This window comes from Apodemus sylvaticus, chromosome 7, assembly GCF_947179515.1.
Source record: "Apodemus sylvaticus chromosome 7, mApoSyl1.1, whole genome shotgun sequence".
Taxonomy (NCBI): Eukaryota; Metazoa; Chordata; class Mammalia; order Rodentia; family Muridae; genus Apodemus; species Apodemus sylvaticus.
This window is the reverse complement of record NC_067478.1, coordinates 110,764,621-110,785,351: the sequence shown is the minus strand read 5'-3', so window position 1 is coordinate 110,785,351 and position 20,731 is coordinate 110,764,621. Positions and strand designations below refer to the sequence as shown.

Genomic DNA, 20,731 nt, shown 5'->3' with positions numbered 1-20,731 from the left:
AGTGCATGGTTTCTAGAAGTCATTTACAAAACGAATATTAAAATTGTTCAGCCTATTAAATACACATTTTAACTTTTTTAATTTTATTTTTATTATTTTTAATCATATGTATGTATGTATGTGTATCTGTGTGTGGGTGACTGTGACTACAGGTGTCAGTTCCCCTGGAGCTGGAGTTACATAATACAGGCAGTTGTCAGGAATGTGACACGGATGCTGGGAATAGAACTTGAATCTAAGCTGGGCGTGGTGGCACATGCCTGTAATCCCAGCACTTGGGAGGCAGAGGCAGGCGGATTTCTGTGTTTGAGGCCAGCCTGGTCTACAGAGTGAGTTCCAGGACAGCCAGGGCTACACAGAGAAACCCTGTCTCAAAAAAACCAAAAAAAAAAAACCCAAAAAACAAAAGAACTTGGATCTAGACAGCTGTCCTCTGACTACATGCAGATCATAGCATACATGTGTGCACATAAGTTATTTTTTTCTTCTACAAATTATAAGATACACACTTCATAAAAAAGATGTCTTGACTTTATACAGTCTTAAAAGAGTGATATTTGTAAGAGTATAATAAAGTACTTTTGTACTAGTGCAAATGGAAGAAAGAAAGAAAGAAAGAAAGAAAGAAAGATAGAGATAGAAAGATAGACAGACAGCTATGCATACACACACACACACATACACACACTCTATATATATATATATATGTCGCCACCTTTACCGAAAGGCTGTATTATTTAAAACAGGGTTGATATATCAGAGCTTGGGAACACTTCCCTTTGATGGACAGAACAGTAAGGACTTGGGGGACTTGGGGCTTTGTGGGCTCTACAGTGTCTCTCCCAATCTTCAGTGCTGCATTGGAGACTGAAAAGAGCCACAGGAAAATACACACATAGACAGATGTGGTTATTATAATATGCTTTATTTGAAGAGGGAAGGAAAAAGCAAACAGAAGAATTTAACATATGGCCACACTTGGAAGACTACCACTTCAGATCATACATCAAACTAGAACTCAATGCAAAGAAACATCTAAATTGGGATCTCTGAAGTGCTGGTAATGTAATTCTGATTATATCAACTGATAAAGAACAATACAAAAAGTGCTTCATACCCAAGTCTTACATCTTTAGAAACCTAGGAAAAAAGAACTAGTCTGTGGGGCTGAAGGGATGGCTCAGCAGCTAAGAGCATTTGATGCTCTTGTAGAGGACCTGGGTTCAAGACACAGCACCACACGGCGCTCACAAGCATCCATTTCTCCAGTTCCTAGGGATCTGAAGCCCTCTTTGACTGTTGGGCATCAAGTAATTGATTCAAGCCAAACATACATATTCAGACAAAACAACATACACAAAACATAAAACACACACACACACACACACACACACATGAACCAGTCTGATTACACCAAAGGACCTTGTAATTCTTTCTTTTATGGTTGTGTTGTCATTGTTATCTTCACCCATCTCCAACATGCAGGAGTGGTAGAGATTAACCCGTGGTCTGTGCATGCTAGAAAAGTGTTCCACCCCTGAGCTCCGCCTCATTTCTAATCCTCTTTAGAGAGCATCTAGAGATTGACTGTGGTGCTCTACTTGCCCTACTCCCATCTCCATGGAAAATGGATTAGCTGTAATCTCTAGAGAGACTGTTTTCAGGCTGGGCATGTGGCAGTTGGTAAGTTATATGCATGAAATGTGTGAATCCCTTATGATTAATTCCCAGCACAGCATGACTGGGTATGGTGGTGCATGTCTGTAATCCCAACACTGGGGAAGCAGAGGTGGGAAGATCTAAACTCCAAAGTCATCCACAGAGTGAGCTCAGGGGAAGCCTGAGGCACATGAGATCCTATTCAAAAAGGACACACACACACAGACACACACACACAGGATAGACACAGACACACACACACAGACACACACACACACACACACACACACACACACACACAGAGTGGGAAGGGGCACAGAGATGGCTCATGGAGCATTTGCTTTGCAGGCAGCCCTGTGTAAAAACCCAGGGATGGCTGCACATGCTTGTAACCCTTAGCCTTGGCAAGTAGAGACAGATGGCTCCCAGCGATCCCTGGCTAGCCTGGCCAAATGGAGTCTCTCTCCAGTTTGGTGAGCTCCTGCCTCAAGAGAACAAGAAGAAAGGAGGACAAACAGCCTCCTCCTGCCTTCAGGCTTCCATCAAGGGACCCTGCCCACACTCTCGGAAGCAGCATACACGTAAGGGTGAGCACAGCCCACAGCACCCACGCCTCTGCTAACTTTTATGGCACATCAGCTCTCTACGAAAGGCAAACCTTTATTTACATACAGGAAGCACTCACAGAGGTAAATAGAGCGGAGGTGCAGTACCCTGTAGCTTCCCTCTGCTGCTGGGGTGGGGCAGAGACAAGCACTGGAGCTGGAGGGCCTGCAATGTTATCACAGTAAGATCAGATTTACTCCAGCCAGAGTAAAGATTGGAAAGCAGTGTTCCACATACAAAGTTGTAAGACTGGCTCTCAGCCATTCCCCTAAAATGTAGTTTCTAATTGTATGTGCTTTTATATGTCAAAACAGAAACAAACAAACAAACAAACAAACAAACATAGGTGGGTTGATGGTAGGCGCCCGTGTCGCCCGTGTCATCCCAGCCCCGGGGACCATGACCAGCCTGATATACAAAAACAACAAATCAACAATAAATAAAACCAGGCGGAGGTGGCACATGCCTGTAAATCCCTGCACTTGGGAGGTAGAGGCAGGCGGATTTCTGAGTTCGAGGCCAGCCTGGTCTGCACAGTGAGATCCAGAAAAGCCAGGGCTACACAGAGAAACCCTGTCTCGAAGAACCAAAAACAAAAACACCCAAAAACCAAAAACCAAAAACCAATAAACAAACTGTTGAAAACAAATGCTTTGATACCTAACCTGGTGTTGCAAGTCTGTCCTTGGGCTGTGACTGTTGACAAACTTCTCTGTTGGTGTCCCCTTTGGGCTGAGCTGCCTGGGATACGGCTGGCTTCTCACACGGTTTCGACGCCTCTGTTTTCAGAGGCCTGACAGTTCTGAGAGGCAGCTCAGGAGTTTGTACCTCACAGTGCTCAGTGATGACTGTAGCAGATTTCACAGGGGAAGATGCTTTCTGAAACGTGACAACAGTAATTATCATCATAGCATAGATGTATAAAACCATTTTAGTTACAGTTCCTTTGTAGACATTATATAAAAATTGTCAAAAATATTATTTCCTTTGCTCTCTAACATATCCTACTAAGTTAAACAACTTTAAAAACTCAACTTATAAAATGTTACTATTTAAATTAATGGATATTTAGTCTCATATTGATAGCTTAGTAGTTATCAGGGGTAGGGTTACTCCTAGTTTTATAAAAAAAAGGTTCTCAAATTATTGGGCTAGTATTTTACTAAACTATATTATATTGAATTATTTTTATTTGTATTTTTAAGTTAATATCAATTAAATAAGATATGAGTTGAGTATTCCTTACTCAAAGTACTTTGGATTTCTTTTGCTATGAGGTATCATTGGGATGGGACCCAAGTTTAAACACAAATTCAATTCTGTTTTATATATGCCTTAGACACTGCCTGAGAGCAATTTTGTATTATCTTTAAAAAATAATTTCATGTGATAAGGGAGGGGATACAGCTCAGTTACCCAGTGTTTGCCTCGTTTGCAGGAAGCCTGGGGTTCAACTCCCAGCACCATAACTAAGGTAACGCATGCAGCGAAGCTCCTTGGAGAGCTTCGCACTTGTGGGATCGCGGGTGAACACTCAGACTTCATTCAGATCTTAAAGCATTTCAGACTTGAAATTTTCAGATTAGGAATGCTCAACCACCCTAAGTATCATGGACTTGAAAGTTGATTATAAAAAATAACTAAGTTTCAGCCAGGAATTATGGTAAGTATTTTATGCATGTTAGCTTATTTTGTAATAACCTTGTTCCATGACTTTACATACGGAATAACAAGCTGAGGGTCTCACACAGTGTCACGTTTGTCACTGTGTCAGAGCTGGCACTCCAGGCAGGTCTAAACCAAAGCTCCTGTCTGCACTGGCAGGATCCTCAGGAACACAACCTGAAGTCTTTCTCTTTCTTAAAAAACTACTGAGGTGATAGCACATGCATAAGGTAAAAGTTTCAAACACTTCAGGGGTCATATAGTGGAAAGTGTTAGCCCTGATACTCCTGCCGTCAGTGTGCCTTCCTTAGAGGCAACTATAGATACAGGGTTATACTATCTCTCTCCCCAGAAATAGTCAATGTCTTATATTTATAGAGATCCATAAAAATGTTGTAACGAAGGGATTAATTTTAGTTATCCCTCAATGACAAAAAAGAGGCCCCATCATATTCCATTATTATACACTCTGGATTTTATTTATTTATTTAATTAATTTATTTATATTCAATTTTTTATTTCAGATTTTTTAAATTTAATTGATTTAAATTAATATTATTTCAGTCACAAAATGTTAATTTATCTTAGATAAATTACCAAATTTTTTATTTTTCATTTTATGAGACATATAAATATGCCGCACATGCACTACATAATACATATATATACACTACATATAGTCATTACCATTTATAACAGAAGTTTCAAAAAGACCAAAATGGTATTGACTCACCACAGAGCTGGACACGGAGGCTTTAAGCAAAGACCCATCGGCAGCATTTGAAGACGGGCCTTTCCCGACAGAGGTATTGCCATCCCTTTGGGAACAGCCTGTGGCTTCCTGCTGAACACTGCTGCTATTGATGCTAGCAGATGCTCCACTTGCAGAGGAAGATTTGGATAAACAAGCGGTACCAGGCTGTTCTTGGACACTATTTTGCTTTGCAGATGAGTGGCTTACATCATCTTCCCAGGAGCAAATCGTCGCAGCAAGGTTGGCCAGACGGCCCCTTCTCCCAACTGGGGTAGCGGAGGCATTTGAAGTGGGCGGCTTGGGAGGTGAGGTGGCCTTTTCCTCAGATGACATTGGTGCCAAGTGTGAACTCTCTGACACATCATCTGAAAATGTTTACAGAAACATCAAAAGCCATATTCAACCATTATTCTTTTTTTTTTTTTTTTTTTTTTTTTGGTTTTGGTTCTTTGAATTTGTTTTTTTTCGAGACAGGGTTTCTCTGTGTAGCCCTGGCTGTCCTGGAACTCACTCTGTAGACCAGGCTGGCCTCAAACTCAGAAATCTGCCTGCCTCTGCTTCCCAGAGTGCTGGGATTAAAGGTGTATGCCACCACCACCCAGCTCAACCATTATTCTTATAACCATAGTATCACTTCATATAGAATTTAAAAATTTTTCACCGGAGAAACCCTGTCTCGAAAAAACACCAAAAAAAAAAAAAAAAAAAAAAAAAAAAAATCAACTTAAATTTTTAAATTTGCATTCAGTAAATTTATTACATTAGTTAAATGTGCTATCTTTTCAAATTAAATGGTATCTAATCCAAATTTAAATACCCTTAACATGAACTTTTTCTACAGGTAGGATTGTTTGTTTGAGACAGGGCCTCATGATGTAGCCCTGGCTCTCCTGCCACTCTCTGCCACTCCTTCTATAGATCACCTGCACAGACAGAGATCCCCTGCCTCTACCTCCTGAGTGCTGGGATTAAAGGTGTGTGCCAGCTTGTATGGTTGTTTTTGGTTTTTGGTTTGGATATGTTATGGACGCTGTAAGATGCCATTGTAGGACTGGGATGATAGTTCAAAGGTCAACCAATGATGGATAGCATAAGCTCTAGGATAAAAGAGAAGCAGCACCCTACAGCTACACATACAAGCACTTGCACACATGGTTAGGGCACAGAAACGTGCTAGGGGAACTCAGAAACTGAACCCCATTTTAATTAATTTAAATAAAATCTCAGCTGGTGACAGCCAGTGAAGGATCCAGGCCAACCTTTGGGGTAGATCATACCCTGGATACGCAATCCAGAGAAGAGAGAGACCCGCTCCTTACCCTCCTTCTGCCCAAGCTTCGACCCTGGCCTCAAATGTCAATGTTAGCCCTCTAAAACCTCAGCAGTCTTGCTCCAAAAGACTCTTCCTCCCTACAAACTCTTTTCAGAACATACATATATGTGCTGAAATAAATTTATTTTACTTAAAAATAAAAATAAGGCACCGGTAAAATGGCTCAGTGGGCACAGATCAGCGCTTTTCAGTTTATGGGTCACAATCCCTCTGGGGTCAAAGGTCTTTCATGGGGTCACCTAAGACCATCTGTATATTACATATTTACATTATAAATTATAACAAAATTACAGTTATGAGGTACCAACGGAAATAATTTATGATTGGGGCCACAACATGAAAGACTGTATCAGAGGGTCACAATATTAGGAAGGTTGGGAGATACTGGTATAGATGTTTGCTGCCAAGCCTAACTATCTGAGTTCCATTCACCAGACCCACACAGTGACAGGAGGCAAGTGAATCCTGCAGGTTGGCCTCTGACATCTATGTGAATGCCAGACACACATATGCATGTGCAGTAATACTTTAACATAAATAAAAATAGAAATGGGAGGACTGGAGAGAAGGCTCATTAATTAAGAGCACTGACTACTCTTTTAGAGGTCCTGAGTTCAATTCCCAGCAACCACATAATAGTTCACAATGATCTGTAATGAACCAATGTCCTTTTCTGGTGTGTGTCTGAAGACAGTGAAGGTAAACTCACAAACATATAAAATTTTCAAAATAAATAAAATAAAATAAAAAGGGGAGGGAGGAAGAAATCTCAAACTTTCTGCTGCCCATTACTAACGAACATCAGTTAAAATGCATAGTAATGAGGGGCTAGAGAGATGACTCTGCTTAAAAGTAGTCACTGGGAAATCATTTTTAAAACACACACACACACACACACACACACACACCTACTGAATAAGTATTCTTTTAAAACTTCAGTGTATAGGCTGCAGAGATGGTGCACAGTTAGGAGTACCTGCTGCTCTCCCAGAGGACCAGGGTTCAATACCCAGCGCCTACATGACAGCTTGCAATAGTCCTTAACTCCAGACCCGGAGGATCTGACACCCTCTTCTGGGCATGCCAGGTGCCAAGAATGCACGTGAGGTGCACACTCACATGCAGGCAGACTCATAATACACAATGCAGTCCATCAAGTCATTCACACAGTTTCATCCTAGTTCTGGCTATGCATCCAAAGTCAAGGCTTTCTAATAGAGACAGAGATACATCTTGGCTTACTCATACTTGAGAGATGCTAACACTATCTATATTTCCTCTGCACCTGGATTCCTTTTAAATAAAGTATGGGTATTTCAGGAAGCCATTTCAAGGTTTTTACATAACAAGTCAGAAGATCAGTTAGCTGCAACAAAAATAGCACCAGACCATGACCACTAACTTGCTGCAGTTAAGGTCCAGTCACAGATCTGTGTCCAGAACTGTAGCATAAGAAGATGCTTTACAGCTCAATATACTGGGGTGGGGAGTATTTTGTCTTGACATCTTTTCCATACCAAACTGCAGTGTATTCCTTACTGTCTTTAGTGACAAGTGAACATATGAGATAGGATTTATTGAATATAGAGCTGAAGACAGGACTGTTTTTCTGCAAACAGGAAGTAATTCAGTTCTAGGTGAAGTTTACCCTGGTTCAAGATCCTCATCGTCTACCTAAGTAAAACTGCCTCTTCTCACTTTTTTCCTGGCTACACTCCTGGTACACTAATCATCTACAAGCAAAGTACACATACACAAAAGCAGGTGCCTGTCATGCTACTCCAGGCAGGCCACAAATCTATAATCCTCCTGCATCAGCCTCCCAGGTCCTGGGATTATGAGCATGTACCACCACATCCAGCTCCATGCTGAATCTTACAAAAGCAATCCAGGGCCACCCATCCTCGTTTATACCTGTGATGTCACTATCCCAATGGCGCCGCTGCTCAGCCAGCTTTTGCATTCGAGTCTTAACTGAGGAGGCTGTGGAGGCTTCTGATCTTGAGCTCAGCCCTCTGGCCGAGCTGAGCAGAGATGCTGCGGCAGCCCCGGACTCACTGACGGCCGCTGGTGCTGGGGGCTTCGTCTGTCGGGGTGCAGGCCTTGGAGAACAAGGCTTGGCCGCATCAGCAGGTTCTTTATTCTCCAAGTCCGGAGCTTCCACTTCAATTTTGTCAGAACAACGTTTTTTCGATGGTGATGGTTTTGTACAAGATTTTTCTAGATTCAAAAGAATAACAACAAAAGCCCACAGTGAGACCTCTGCAGTTTTCACAGCCTAAAAAACTCGAGGTGGTTGCTTAACAATTAATAAGGTATCAAATCTCTCTAGTGCTTTAGCACTAGAAAATATAAGAAAAATGCAAAACTCCTTCCATTAACTTTAAAATATGACAGGAAAACAAACCATTTTTTAGGTGAACATGTCATTTTCCTGTTAAACCAATGAAAATAAGTTTAAATATTTTCAAGATGCATATATGAGATTTTATGTAATTTTAAGACAACAGGAAAATGAACAGCACACCCACAACAATAACCAAGGCTTCTAAAGAATTTCAAGCATCTCATAGTGGAATCACTTTGTCTTAATGAAGAAGAGTTAAGCCTAGAGAAATTAAGTTATAGAACACAGGTTTTCTGGAATTTGATTTTGTTTGTTTTTAAAACCACCTGTCATGGACAATAACTAAAACAAAGTTGAAGGATACCTCGCCTGAAGCTTGGGCAAGAAATGGGTTCTGAAGACAACTGTACCATCTCATCTATAACAAACAAAATCAGCGCCTCATAAGTTAACATCAATAAAGTGGGCAAAAAATCCTAAAGGCACCATTCAAATAAGGTATTTTGCTTCTACCCAAGAGTGAGTCTCAATGGATGTTTTGTAGTGACTATGTGTATGTGCAATGTGTGTATGTGTACTGGTCTATGTGTGGGCACAGATGTGTGCGGGTACACGTGTAAGTGAAGTTGGGGTTGCAACGGGTGCCTTCCATGTGTTGTGCTTTATCACCGTATAAACTGGAGCAGGGTCTCTCTTTGGAACCCAGAGCTCGTCAGGTCAGCTAGCCCAGATCTCCAGCTGGTCGCAACAACCCGTCTTCCACCTCTTGGGGCCTTGCAAAGCCCGGCATGTACATGGATGCTGGGAACACAAACTTCTGTCCTTACACGTGTGCATCACGTACTTTATCCACTGAACCATCTCTCCAGATCAGGAAATTAAGATTTTAAATAATAAAGGCAGTAAGATGGTTCAAGGACAACATGCTTACTGCACATTCTTGGAAACCTGAGCTTGACTCCCAAAACCGACTTGAAGGTGAGAAACCAACTCCACAGAGGTGTTCTATGGCCTCCACACACGCACCATGGCACGCCTGCCCACACACCAATATACTCTTTTAAACAAACAAAACAGTTGGAGGTGCCTGTCAGAAAGATGGCTCAGTGGCTAAGAGCACTGTTCTCTTCCAGGACCCAGAACCCACATGTACACAACTCCAGCTCCAGGGATTCAATGGCCTCTTCTGGTGTCCCACAGGCACTGTACACACACATGAAGGTAAAACATCCATACACATAAGATAAAAATAAACATATTTCAAAAAAGATTTAAAAAATGTTTAAGATAAGAGTGTGAATTCATGAAAGGTCAGTTTCCCTGGCTATCTAACCAAGCTCTCTGTCTGGCCTGATGTAACAACCTTGAAATATAACAGAAGGCTATTCTTGCCCAAGTCTATTGCATTTGTCTCCCAGAGATTGGTTGGTCTACATGCATAATGAAATGTTTGGGTTTATGCACTCTAAATCCACGCCAGTTTTACTTTTCCGAAGTCTTTACCTTCGCCCCCTGCCAGGGGCTGCTGCTGATTACTAGCTTCTGAGAGTGGCTCTCTGCATCTCTTCACATGGGGTGCAGACCTCGCTGCTGCCGTAGGCCTCTCAGCCATTTTTCTCTGAAGATTCTCTCGTCTGGCACGTGTTCTTTCTAGCAACTTCTGTATTATACCAGGGTTAAGACACAATGTTAGCTGAAGGCTCACAAAACCTCAGATGTCATCTAAAATCAACAGCTGTTACATAGGATAATAGTCAAACACATTTCAAAGATGAAATCTTAAGTAACTGAACCATGATTTACCAAGCACCTGTATCAAAATGACTACAGTCAATATAACTCTAAATAGGATGCCTGGGGAGACACAGAAGATTTAAATGCAGTTTCTCTCTGCCAATCAAAGGTATAACCAGGGACTGAGTGATAGCTTCGTCTCACCCCCAGAACTCACAAACAGCCAAGCATGGCAGCATCCATCAAGAGCCACTAGGGAGGGGTAGGGACAGGAACATTCCTGAAACTCACCAGCTGGCCAGTCAAGCCAAGCAGTGAGTCAGCTGGGTGAAAAATCCTGCCTCAGAATATAAGATAGAGAAAGACTAAGGAAGATGTGAGATGTCAACCCCCTGTCTCCACATGCACATGTGTGCCTACCCACACACACAGCTATGCCAACATACTCACACAAAGGGAATCTGTGTCACCACTTGACTCTGGGCTGGCTGGCCTGGACTTAGGGTTTACTTTGACTGTAATAAATAATATACTGTGTAACGTTCAATGCTCGGTCCCAAAGCCCCCAACTTCTGCACTAGCTTCCTGGACCTGGCACAGCACGCGCAAGCCCAGGTTTGCCACGCTAGAGGAGCAGCTCCACTGAGAGCCAGCATACGGCACTCAGCTCCTACGCTGCCTAACTAAGAAATGCATGCGATTACAGCAAGGGCAGCGGATGAGCAGACAGGTGAGCAGAGCAGGGGAGGAGACACGGATATCCAAATGGCTTCAGACGTATGTCTGGTGTTTTGGAGAGGTTAGAAATATTGGGGTAAGATCTTATCATTGTAAATTGGCTTTATGAAATTGGAAGTTTCATATACATCAATATATTTGGTTAACTATTCAAGTTTAAGAGTCATGCTTTACCGGATACTTGGAAGGAGTGGTGCAGAGGCCTAGAAGTACTATTATTAATTATTACCCACTACAAATCTATTTTTTTTTTCTTTTTGGTTTTTTGGATTTAGTTTTTTGGAGACAGGGTTTCTCTGTATAGCCCTGGCTGTCCTGGAACTCACTCTCTAGACCAGGCTGGCCTCGAACTCAGAAATCTGCCTGCCTCTGCTTCCTAGAGTGCTGGGATTATAGGCCCGGCCCCACTTCAAATCTTAAAAACAAAAATTAACAGAAGGAAGTGTTGTTTAAGTATGTCAGTGTGCTAGGTAGAAAACAGTCCCACAAAAATGCTGTGCTCCGCAGGGTTGTGGTGGTGCACGCCTTTAATCCCAGCACTTGGGAGGCAGAGGCAGATGGATTTTTGAGTTCGAGACCAGCCTGGTCTATAGAGTGAGTTCCAGGACAGCCAGGAATATACAGAGAAACCATGTCTTGAAAAAAACAAAAACAAACAAGCAAACAAACAAAAGAAGAACACAGATAATCATTACCCTGCATAAACTGAGCAGTAGTTAATTAATACAGACTTGGGGATTAAGCTGTAAACCCTGTGATTGGGTTATTTACTGGGGAAAAAAAACATTTCTAGTGGGTCTCTCAGCTCTAGCATATGCTGCCTTTTACCCAAGAGCTTTCTGCTTGAATACTGTAAACAGGATTAAATAAAGTCAACCATAGGTCAAGAGCCAGACCAGGGAGGGCTGGAGGGATGGCTCAGCAGTTAAGAGCACTGACTGCTCTCCCGAAGGTCCTGAGTTTAAATCCCAGCAACCACATGGTGGCTCACAACCATCTGTAACAAGATCTGGCGCCCTCTTCTGGTGTGTCTGAAGACAGTACAGCTACAGTGTACTCACATATATAAAAGAAATAAATCTTTGTTGCAAAATATTTCCTATCCATTTATTATATATAAGTATAATAAATAAATAAATCTTTAAAAAAAAAAAAAAAGAGCCAGACCAGAATAAGCAATCAGTTGACAGGGAGCAAAACACAGAAAGAGGTAGTCAGAAAAACAGACAGAGAAGTTCACAGGAAGTAGAAAGGAGGGATATTAAGTTTGAGGGCTTTTTGAGATGGTGTGAGGACGGCCATCTGGGCGCCTTCTCTGCCTCTCTGAGCTAGCAGGCTTTCACCCCAGCATCTGGCTCCTGAGTGGTAAAATCAAACAGTTGAGATTTTGCTAAAAACAACAATGAACTAAATTCGGGTTAAGGTACAACCCTCTGCACTTGGAAACATCTTCTAACTTAAGGTTCATTGAATACTGTGTGTACACAAGACCTTCATCCATGACAACAGTTTCCTTCAACCATTCAAAAGTGGCCAGACTGCTACACAAATTCATAATGGTCTGAGAGCTCTTTCATGATGAAATATGTCCCTCTGAAGAAACAAAGCTGCCCTAATTATATCCATCGATGGCATGGCCAGCACTCCATTCTCCAGAGTCAAGTACTTCAGTCAGTACAGTTCCCATTGCTAGGAACAATGGCTCACAATGGAAAAATGTGGTTTGGCCAGTCAAACACACACAGTGTCCTGTTTGCAATGGATTGGAAACCCAGACATGTAAAAATAAACATTTAAACAAGCTAAATAACAAAATCAGGCTAATACGTGCCAAAAGGTTTTTTTTCTAATTGAAGAAATAATATCTAAATTACACAAAAGTATGTGCTCAGCATTTTAAGTACACTTTCCTTATTTATTATGAATTTAAAAATTCTTTTAAATATAAAGTTATGTTTGATGTTGGAGAAAATATGACCGAAAAGGAAAAAAAAAACCAGTTGATTTGGAGCACACCCACTCTGGAAGGAGGCACAGTTAACATGAGGTGCCCGAGGGTGAGGACTGTATAGTGCCTCACAGTGAAGGTCTGGAAGTCGTCCTGCAAACGTAATTAAGTGTGCACGTATAAAGCAGCAAAGGCAGGTGAAGGGAGACCACGCTGGCCACCAGGAGCGTGTTTACCAGGACAGCAGCATTTGAAATAGGAGTTCCTGAGAGAATAAAGTCCTAACTAATGTCCTGGCATTGATGGAACATGACAATTTCTTTTCTGTTTTATGATAGCATTGGTAAGCATCACCCTGGGGGGATTTTAAAAAACAATCTCTCAAGTAAGTTTTCTGTGTTGCATGGTTTTGAGTAAGACCCTTGCAGAGAAAGTTATTTATACTGACATTCAGTCCCTTTTAGACAAAAAAAAAAAAAAAAAAAAAAATCATTTCACAGTAGAAAAATGTTATGAATGTTATCACCGAGCACCTAGTCATTGGAACTCACTCCGTGTTCTCATTACCAATTAAGGAAAAGATTTCAAAGCTGTTATTTTAACTGCAACTGACCTAGCTTTTATAATATAAACTACACACTAAGGCATGCACATTTTCAAATACATACTAAAAGGACCCAAACAAGGAGTTTTTTGAGTTTTGTATCTCAATTATTGAGATTAAAGTTAAAGTACAAATTTCAACCAACTTTCCAAAGTGTTTTGTTCCTGTATATAGCACTATTCAAAGTAATTTTATTCTTTTTTTTTTTAAGATTTATCTATTTATTATATGTAAGTACACTGTAGCTGTCTTCAGACACCCCAGAAGAGGGAGTCAGATCTCATTACAGATGGTTTTGAGCCACCATGTGGTTTCTGGGATTTGAACTCAGGACCTTCGGAAGAGCAGTCAGTGCTCTTAACTGCTGAGCCATCTCTCCAGCCCAATTTTATTCTTTTAGTAACAAAATATCATTTTAAAAGTCAATATTATCTAGAACCATGGTAATTTTACTGCATGCAAGTTTTAAGAATAAATGCTTTCAATAAAAAAATTCAAACTCGGGCTGGAGAGATGGCTCAGCCGTTAAGAGCACTGACTACTCTTCTGAAGGTCCTGAGGTCAAATCCCACAACCACATGGTGGCTCACAACCATCCATAATGAGGTCTGACTCCTTCTTCTGGAGTATCTTACGACAGCTACAGCGTACTTACATATAATAAATAAATAAATCTTTAAAAAAATTTCAAACTCATAAGCAAATGTGCAAACAACCATATACATACACACATATAAACCTTGTCTCGGAAAATGATTATATATATATTAGTTGCATTTGGAATAACGGGCTGGCTTGAACTCAGGAGATTCTCAGGCCTCTGCCTCCTGAGTGCTAGGATCAAAGGTGTGCGCCACAAAGCCCGGCTCACATAAATAAAATTTTAAAGATTCAATGTAAGTGACAAATATTTGGTAAATAATTGTCCCTGTTCTCTATCGCTGCTACAAAATATGTCGTGGTACTTCTATGTGTATGGGTGTTTAGCCTTCAAGTATGCATGGGTACCACATAGGTATCTGGTGTCCCTGGAGGCCAGAAGAAGACATTAGATCCTTTGAGACTGGAATTACAGGCTTTTATGAGACTCAAATGGGTGTTGGGAATTGAACCTAGGTCCTCTGGAAGAGAAGCCAGTACTCTTGGCAGCTGAGTCATCTCTCCAGCCCTCTGTTAGAAATTCTAAAGTTAATAAAGTGTTGTTTCCCTCAAGATAACAGAACTTCAAACTGAGCGAAGGGTGGGGCGGGTCAGCATAACTGTCAAGTTGAAATCTTTGTTGAAACCCTTAACTATTATCTGGGGCTTAGCTTATGAAACTGTTAACTACACTACCCAAAATAAGTTATTACTATCTTCTACCACATCTTTCGATGTAGTACAGAAACACTGTATACCCACTTTACAAAACTCACAACGGTCTTGAAATTTAAAAAACAGCTTAAAAAAGAGGAACTGTCCTGCAATAGAAGAATGGGAGAACAGCAGCTCGCAACCCTGAATGTGAGCACACAGCAAGGTGAAGCTAAAACTAGAGATAAATAATAGGATTAACAACGGAGTCTAGACCCCATTTCCAAGGAAGAGATGAGGAAGGTACTGTTGAAATGATATGCTACATAAACACAGAGGCTTACTAACCTAACACCACGCGCTAATTTTTTTGGTTCGTACACGGTGAGGTAACTAGGCTGTTTCCTTTTAACCAGTTATCAACCCTGTGCATGACACTTTCTAAAGTTAGCAGAGCCGTGACGTATGAAGGAACTCCAGGCTAAAGCATCTGCTCATTTAGAAGATTCTTAAGCGCTCAGCTCCTCTGGGCCTCTGCAGTTCTTTATCACTTCCATCAGATTCCAGGCTCTCAGTACGAGTCACAGGGCTGACTCCACCCTGCCATCTCTTCTAGCTTTCGGGCAGGGCCCCAAGCCGCACTCTCCCGGGAGACCGCAAGACGGAGGGTTAAATAGGAAAGCGTGCCTTAAGTGCCGGGGATCGGAGGGCAGGGTCAAGCCAGAGCGTGCTTTAAGTCCCGGGGATCGGAGGGCAGGGTCAAGCCAGAGCGGCCCTGCGCCCACCCTTGAGCCAGCACTTGGGGAGTGGAGGAAGGCTGGCGGACCACAGAGCTCGGGGCTAGCATGGGGTTTCCGAGGCCCTGCCTTTCCGGGAGTCCCAAAACAGCCAGAGCCACGGGCAGAGCAGCGAAGCCGGGGCCACCGCGACCCCGCGGCTTCCGCCCGGCTGCACGCTCGCTGTGCGCACGCGCCACGCAGCCCGCCGGTGGGCCGCAGGCTGACAGCTAGCGCGGGCGGGGGTCCGGGAGTCCGCAGGGGTCATGGTTCACAGCGCCCGCAAAGTCTCTCACCTCGGTGAACGGGTCCATCGCCCCAGGCCTCACGAGTGGACTGCTAGACGGTGGGTCCGACGGCTCAAATTCAGGAAGAGGAGAGAAGTGAGAGCAGGCTCGGCGCAGCTCCTGGAGGAAGACTGGAGTCAAGGCGGCGGGCGCACCCACACCCAGTCGGCTCTGCCCTCCGCACCGGAGTCGGTAGGCTGCCACGGCCGTTCAAAATTTGAATTTCAGCGCCCCGGACGACGCGCATGCGCGCGGGGTGGGCGGGGCCGGGAGGGTCGCGCTTTGTCCCCGCCCCTGAGCCTGGTCACGTGACGCGGCCAGGTCCGCCAGGCTGGTCTGGAGCTGCGAGCCTCCTCTCTCCTCGGTGTGGGTGGAGACGCTTGTGCCGTTCAACTGCCGAGGGAGAGAGCCCAGCAGTCACGCACGCACCCACGCATGCCCTGGCAAGTCCTTTCCTGCCTTCTCCTTCAGTGGGCATTACGAACCCGGTCCGGCCCTCTGGCCTTTGAGCCTGGTGTAATTGTCTCCTGCCACCGGAAGAGGGACTAGCCTGTCATCTTGACCTTCTGAAAGACCACTCTGGTGGGTCCCCACACTCTCAGCCCGGGACTAGTTCTTTGTTTGGGTGGGGGAAAGAGATGACAGTGACAGACCGTGCGACAAGATCGTTCGGAGGCCCTTTGGTTTTAAATCCCAGCCAACTACCCAAAGCCAGCAGTGAGAACACTTGAGAGAAGGGACAATCGAAAAGTCCGTATTTAATAAAAGTTCCCGTTTACCAGGCAGCAAGCAGGACAGAAAAGATTTCACCAGTAACTTTTAATCTGACGTTCCTTTTCTTCTTCCTGGGGGGGGGGGTCTTTTGGAGACCCTGATTTTCGGCTAGGCTTTCCAAAAAGGCAGCATCTAAAAAAAAATGGGCTGTCAAGCCTCTGTTAGTAGAACTGTTTGCCTTTATACTTAAAAAGGTCGAGAAGGCACCAGAATCTCTGTGCCCAGGTTGGTGCTGTGAGTCCTTAGGAGATTGTGTAAAACAGATGTATGGTAGCAAGGCTAGTGGTTGAGTCTATGTGTGCTAAATGAGTCCATACAAGAATGAACTGCTTTCCTTATTGAACAGAAAAACTGAAAGGGTTGGAGGGTCAAGTCCAGGGTCATAAAGCTAAATAAAAATAAGAAGCTTGGGGCCTGTGACAGGGCACACGAATTCTAGACCCAGAACCAGTTCCAGAAAATTGTCCTCTAACCTGCACACACACACAGTAAATAAATAAACGTAAAAACCAAAAAAATTTAATGATGTTTTTTCTAAGTTCAATAAAAGATTTTTTAAAATGTATAGATTGTAATAAACTGAATTTTGGGCATGGAATAAGAGCAATTTCTAAGAATTCAGGTCTTTGGGACCACAGTAGAAACAAGAATAATAAACTTCCTTGGTGCCTTGGAGCTGTGGAATGACAGAAAATGGGAAGAGTTTTGTTGAAGTGTGCAGTGTGTGGGGTTGTTAGAATTTGCTTCGTATAAACCAAAGGGAAAGGATGCCTATTTTTTTTTTTTTTTGAAGCACTGAAAGGGAAAGCGGTATGTGTACTTGGGGTGTGGGGTGTGCATGTCACTCTTGGGAATGAGTCATTGGAAATTTATGTAGCCGTTGTGCCTTCCGGCTGTTGCCTCTGTAATCCTTGGTTTCACTATAAACAATTTGATTCTAGCCAGCATAGATAAAGCAGTATAGCTACTCTAAACTTGTAGGGTTGTTTTTTTCTGCTAGCACACCCTGTAGCTTTGGCCTTTCATTGATGTTTGATCATGGTGGTAACAGGGATAGCAGCCCCCACCAGCACAATAGCAACCATGTATGAAGCTGGTGTATCCCTGAAGCCATGCTACAGATTCAAGACCACACCCCTAGACAGCTGCAGTTGTCTCCTAACATTTCTGTGTGAGTTTCTGACCCATTACAGTTCATTCTTTTTTGGGGGGGGGGGGATTTTTTTTTTTTCCGAGACAGGGTTTCTCTGTGTAGCCCTGGCTGTCCTGGAACTCACTCTGTAGACCAGGCTGGCCTCGAACTCAGAAATCTGCCTGCCCCTGCCTCACAGAGTGCTGGGATTACAGGCATGTACCACCACTGCCCGGCTACAGTTCATTCTTAAGTTTATAACTTGGAATACTTTTTTCTTACTAAAAAAAAAAAGAAGAAGAAAAGAAATAAAAGAAAGCATTGCTGGGTATGTCAGTAATGCATACAATTCCAGATTATCATCACCTAGCCCAGGGGCTGGGGAGATGGCTCAGCAATCAAGAGCACTGGCTGCTCTTCCAGAGGACCCAGGTTCAATTCCCAGCACCCACATGGTGACTCACAACCATCTGTAACTCCAGTCCCAGGGGTCCAGTTCCCCCTTCCTTCGGCCTCTGTGGATACACACAAGATACACAGACATACATGTAGACAGAGCATCCATATACATAAAAATATTTTTTAAAGATAAGGATCTCAAGCAGAGATAGAGCCCTAGAAAAATGAGAATTTCCTCTTTGGAAGATCTATTTTTTTTAAACAAATAATTATGTCTCTTGTAGATAAAATAAACCTCAAAGATGTGGTAGCATTAGCTTTATCAAGGACACTCCAAAATATATATTTCCAGTTAATGTTTTAAAAAAATCACATACATTCTCACAATCGACAAAGTAGTACAATAACATAAATATTTGTATTTTTACAGAAAGAGAAAAGGCCAAGACCTGAACAGAAGGCGGTGGCAAAGAGGATCAAAGGTTCTCCACGTCAGGTTATCTGGCTAATGGGTGTCTCCTTTTATACAAGCATTGTAATGAAGAAGAAGAACCAGCAAAAATTAAGTGGGGCATGGTGGTGTCAGGCTGAGGCAGGATGATTTCAGCTCCAGGCTAGCCTTGGCTACATAGTCCGCTCCAAGCCAGCTTGGGCTACCTAGTAAGACCTTTCAAACACATTTTTTTTTAAATATACAGTTGGGTACGGTGGCACATACTTGTAATCCCAGCTACTTTAGCTTCACTAAGTGAGAGGATCACAGATTTGAAGGCAACCTGGGCTATTCAGTGAGATTCTGTCTGAAAATAATGTGAAAATGAGCTCGTGTGGCTCAGTCATAGAGTGTTTGTGCAGCATGTAGGCCTGTGAACGACCCCTAGGAGTAGGAGGGGGAGAGGGAGTGCCAGTGTGTTACCCAGCATGCACCACATCCTCAAATGGTTTTAACATTGTGTAGAATTTTCCCTTTCCTAATTTAGTCAATGAAAGTGTTTCAGTTTCTTTGAAATTGGGCATTCTTTTGTTTTTATTCGATATATTCTTTATTTACATTTCAAGTGATTTTCCCTTTCCTGGATCCCCCCTCCCCGAAAGTCCCATAAGCCCTCTTCCCTCCCCCTGTTCCCCAATCCACCCCTTCCCACTTCCTTGTTCTGGTATTTCCCTATACTGCTGCACTGAGCCTTTCCAGGACCAGGGGCCACTCCTTTCTTCTTCTTGGACATCATTTGATATGTGAATTATGTCTTGGGTATTCCAAGCTTCTAGGCTAATATCCACTAATCAGTGAGTGTATACCATGAGTGTTCTTTTGAGACTAGGTTACCTCACTTAGTATGATGTTCTCCAGTTCCATCCATTTGTCAAGAATTTCATGAATTCATTGTTTCTAATAGCTGAATAGTACTCCATTGTGTATATATACCACATTTTCTGTATCCATTTCTCCGTTGAGGAACTCTGGGTTCTTTCCAGCTTCTGGCTATTACAAATAAGGCTGCTATGAACATAGTGGAGCATGTGTCCTTATTACATGCTGGGAATCCTCTGGGTATATGCCCAGGAGTGGTATAGTGGGATCCCTTAAAAAAAAAATAAGAAAGGTTAGCATGTACCCCAGAAAGCCTCAGACTTCCTGTGCAGTGGAAGATAACCTTGAAGTCCTGATCTTCCTGCTTCTGCCTCCAAAGGCTGAGATTACAGGTGTGTACCACGGTCAGTGTGTGTTGTAGTCCCAAGGTTCGAGCCGAATTAGCAGGACAAGGGAACACAGCCAAGTCGACCAATGCACAGTTCAGTCAAAGTTTCAGCTTCATTTAAAGGCAAAGCAGAAAAAAGATTTCCCCACAGTGTCTAGTTTTCACCAGCTGCTGTCTCTCTGGCAATAGCTTATCTTGGTTCAAAGTGACCCAAACCTCCTTGCAGACAGAAAAACATCTGTCTGCGATCCAACTCTTTGTGTGTTAATTAAACTATAAACAAAGTTACTTTCTCATAAGAACAGGATTGTAAAGACCACTTCCTCAGACATCTGCTTACTTGGAAGAACACCATCACACCCATCTTGTAATATACAAGTATTATAAATTGTAGTATACACTAAGACCATTTTCACAAAACTTATAGTTTTATTTATTTATTTTTGGTGTTTTGTTTGTTTGTTTGTTTGGTTGGTTTTTTTGGATTTGTTTTTTCGAGACAAGGTTTCTCTGTATAGCCCTGGCTGTCCTGGAACTCACTCTGTAGACCAGGCTGGCCTCGAACTCAGAAATCCGCCTGCCTCTGCCTCCCAGAGTGCTGGGATTACAGGCGTGAGCCACCACCGTCCGGCTTTTTTTGGTGTTTTGATTGAGGGTCTCATTATGACCTCAAACCCAGAGCCTATCTCCTGGCTCAGTACTCACACCCTTTAATTGAGCATCAAAGATACATTTCCTTTAAATTTATTTACAATTTAAATATTTAAATTACTGTATTTCATGGTCTTCTATCATGTCAAAATTCATCCTTTCTCTCATTTTTTTTTTCTTTTGGTTTTTTCGAGACAGGGTTTCTCTGTGTAGCCCTGGCTGTCCTGGAACTCACTAGACCAGGCTGGCCTCAAACTCAGAAATCTGCCTGCCCCTGCCTCCCAGAGTGCTGGGATTACAGGCGTGCGCCACCACCTCCTGGCCATCCTTT

General features: G+C 42.8%; 2 protein-coding genes across 6 annotated transcripts in view; one reads left to right on the top strand and one right to left on the bottom strand.

Moving 5' to 3' along the window:
• Anln (anillin, actin binding protein) overlaps positions 1–15,844 on the bottom strand; it is a 50,724-nt gene extending 34,880 nt beyond the window's left edge. For all 5 annotated transcript variants that reach the window (XM_052188807.1, XM_052188809.1, XM_052188808.1 and 2 more), the window contains exons 1-5: positions 15,754–15,844; positions 9,868–10,024; positions 7,932–8,237; positions 4,664–5,049; positions 2,931–3,144 (exon numbers count right to left, since the gene is read on the bottom strand). In XM_052188807.1, the coding sequence (XP_052044767.1) occupies positions 2,931–3,144; positions 4,664–5,049; positions 7,932–8,237; positions 9,868–10,024; positions 15,754–15,771 (1,081 nt within the window). In that variant the 5' untranslated portion in view covers positions 15,772–15,844. The remainder of the gene's footprint in view (positions 1–2,930; positions 3,145–4,663; positions 5,050–7,931; positions 8,238–9,867; positions 10,025–15,753) is intronic.
• Matcap2 (microtubule associated tyrosine carboxypeptidase 2) overlaps positions 15,247–20,731 on the top strand; it is a 55,792-nt gene continuing 50,307 nt past the window's right edge. Inside the window, exons 1-2 of the mRNA XM_052188815.1 lie at positions 15,247–15,936; positions 18,480–18,531. Coding sequence (XP_052044775.1) covers positions 15,724–15,936; positions 18,480–18,531 — 265 coding nt within the window. The 5' untranslated portion in view covers positions 15,247–15,723. The remainder of the gene's footprint in view (positions 15,937–18,479; positions 18,532–20,731) is intronic.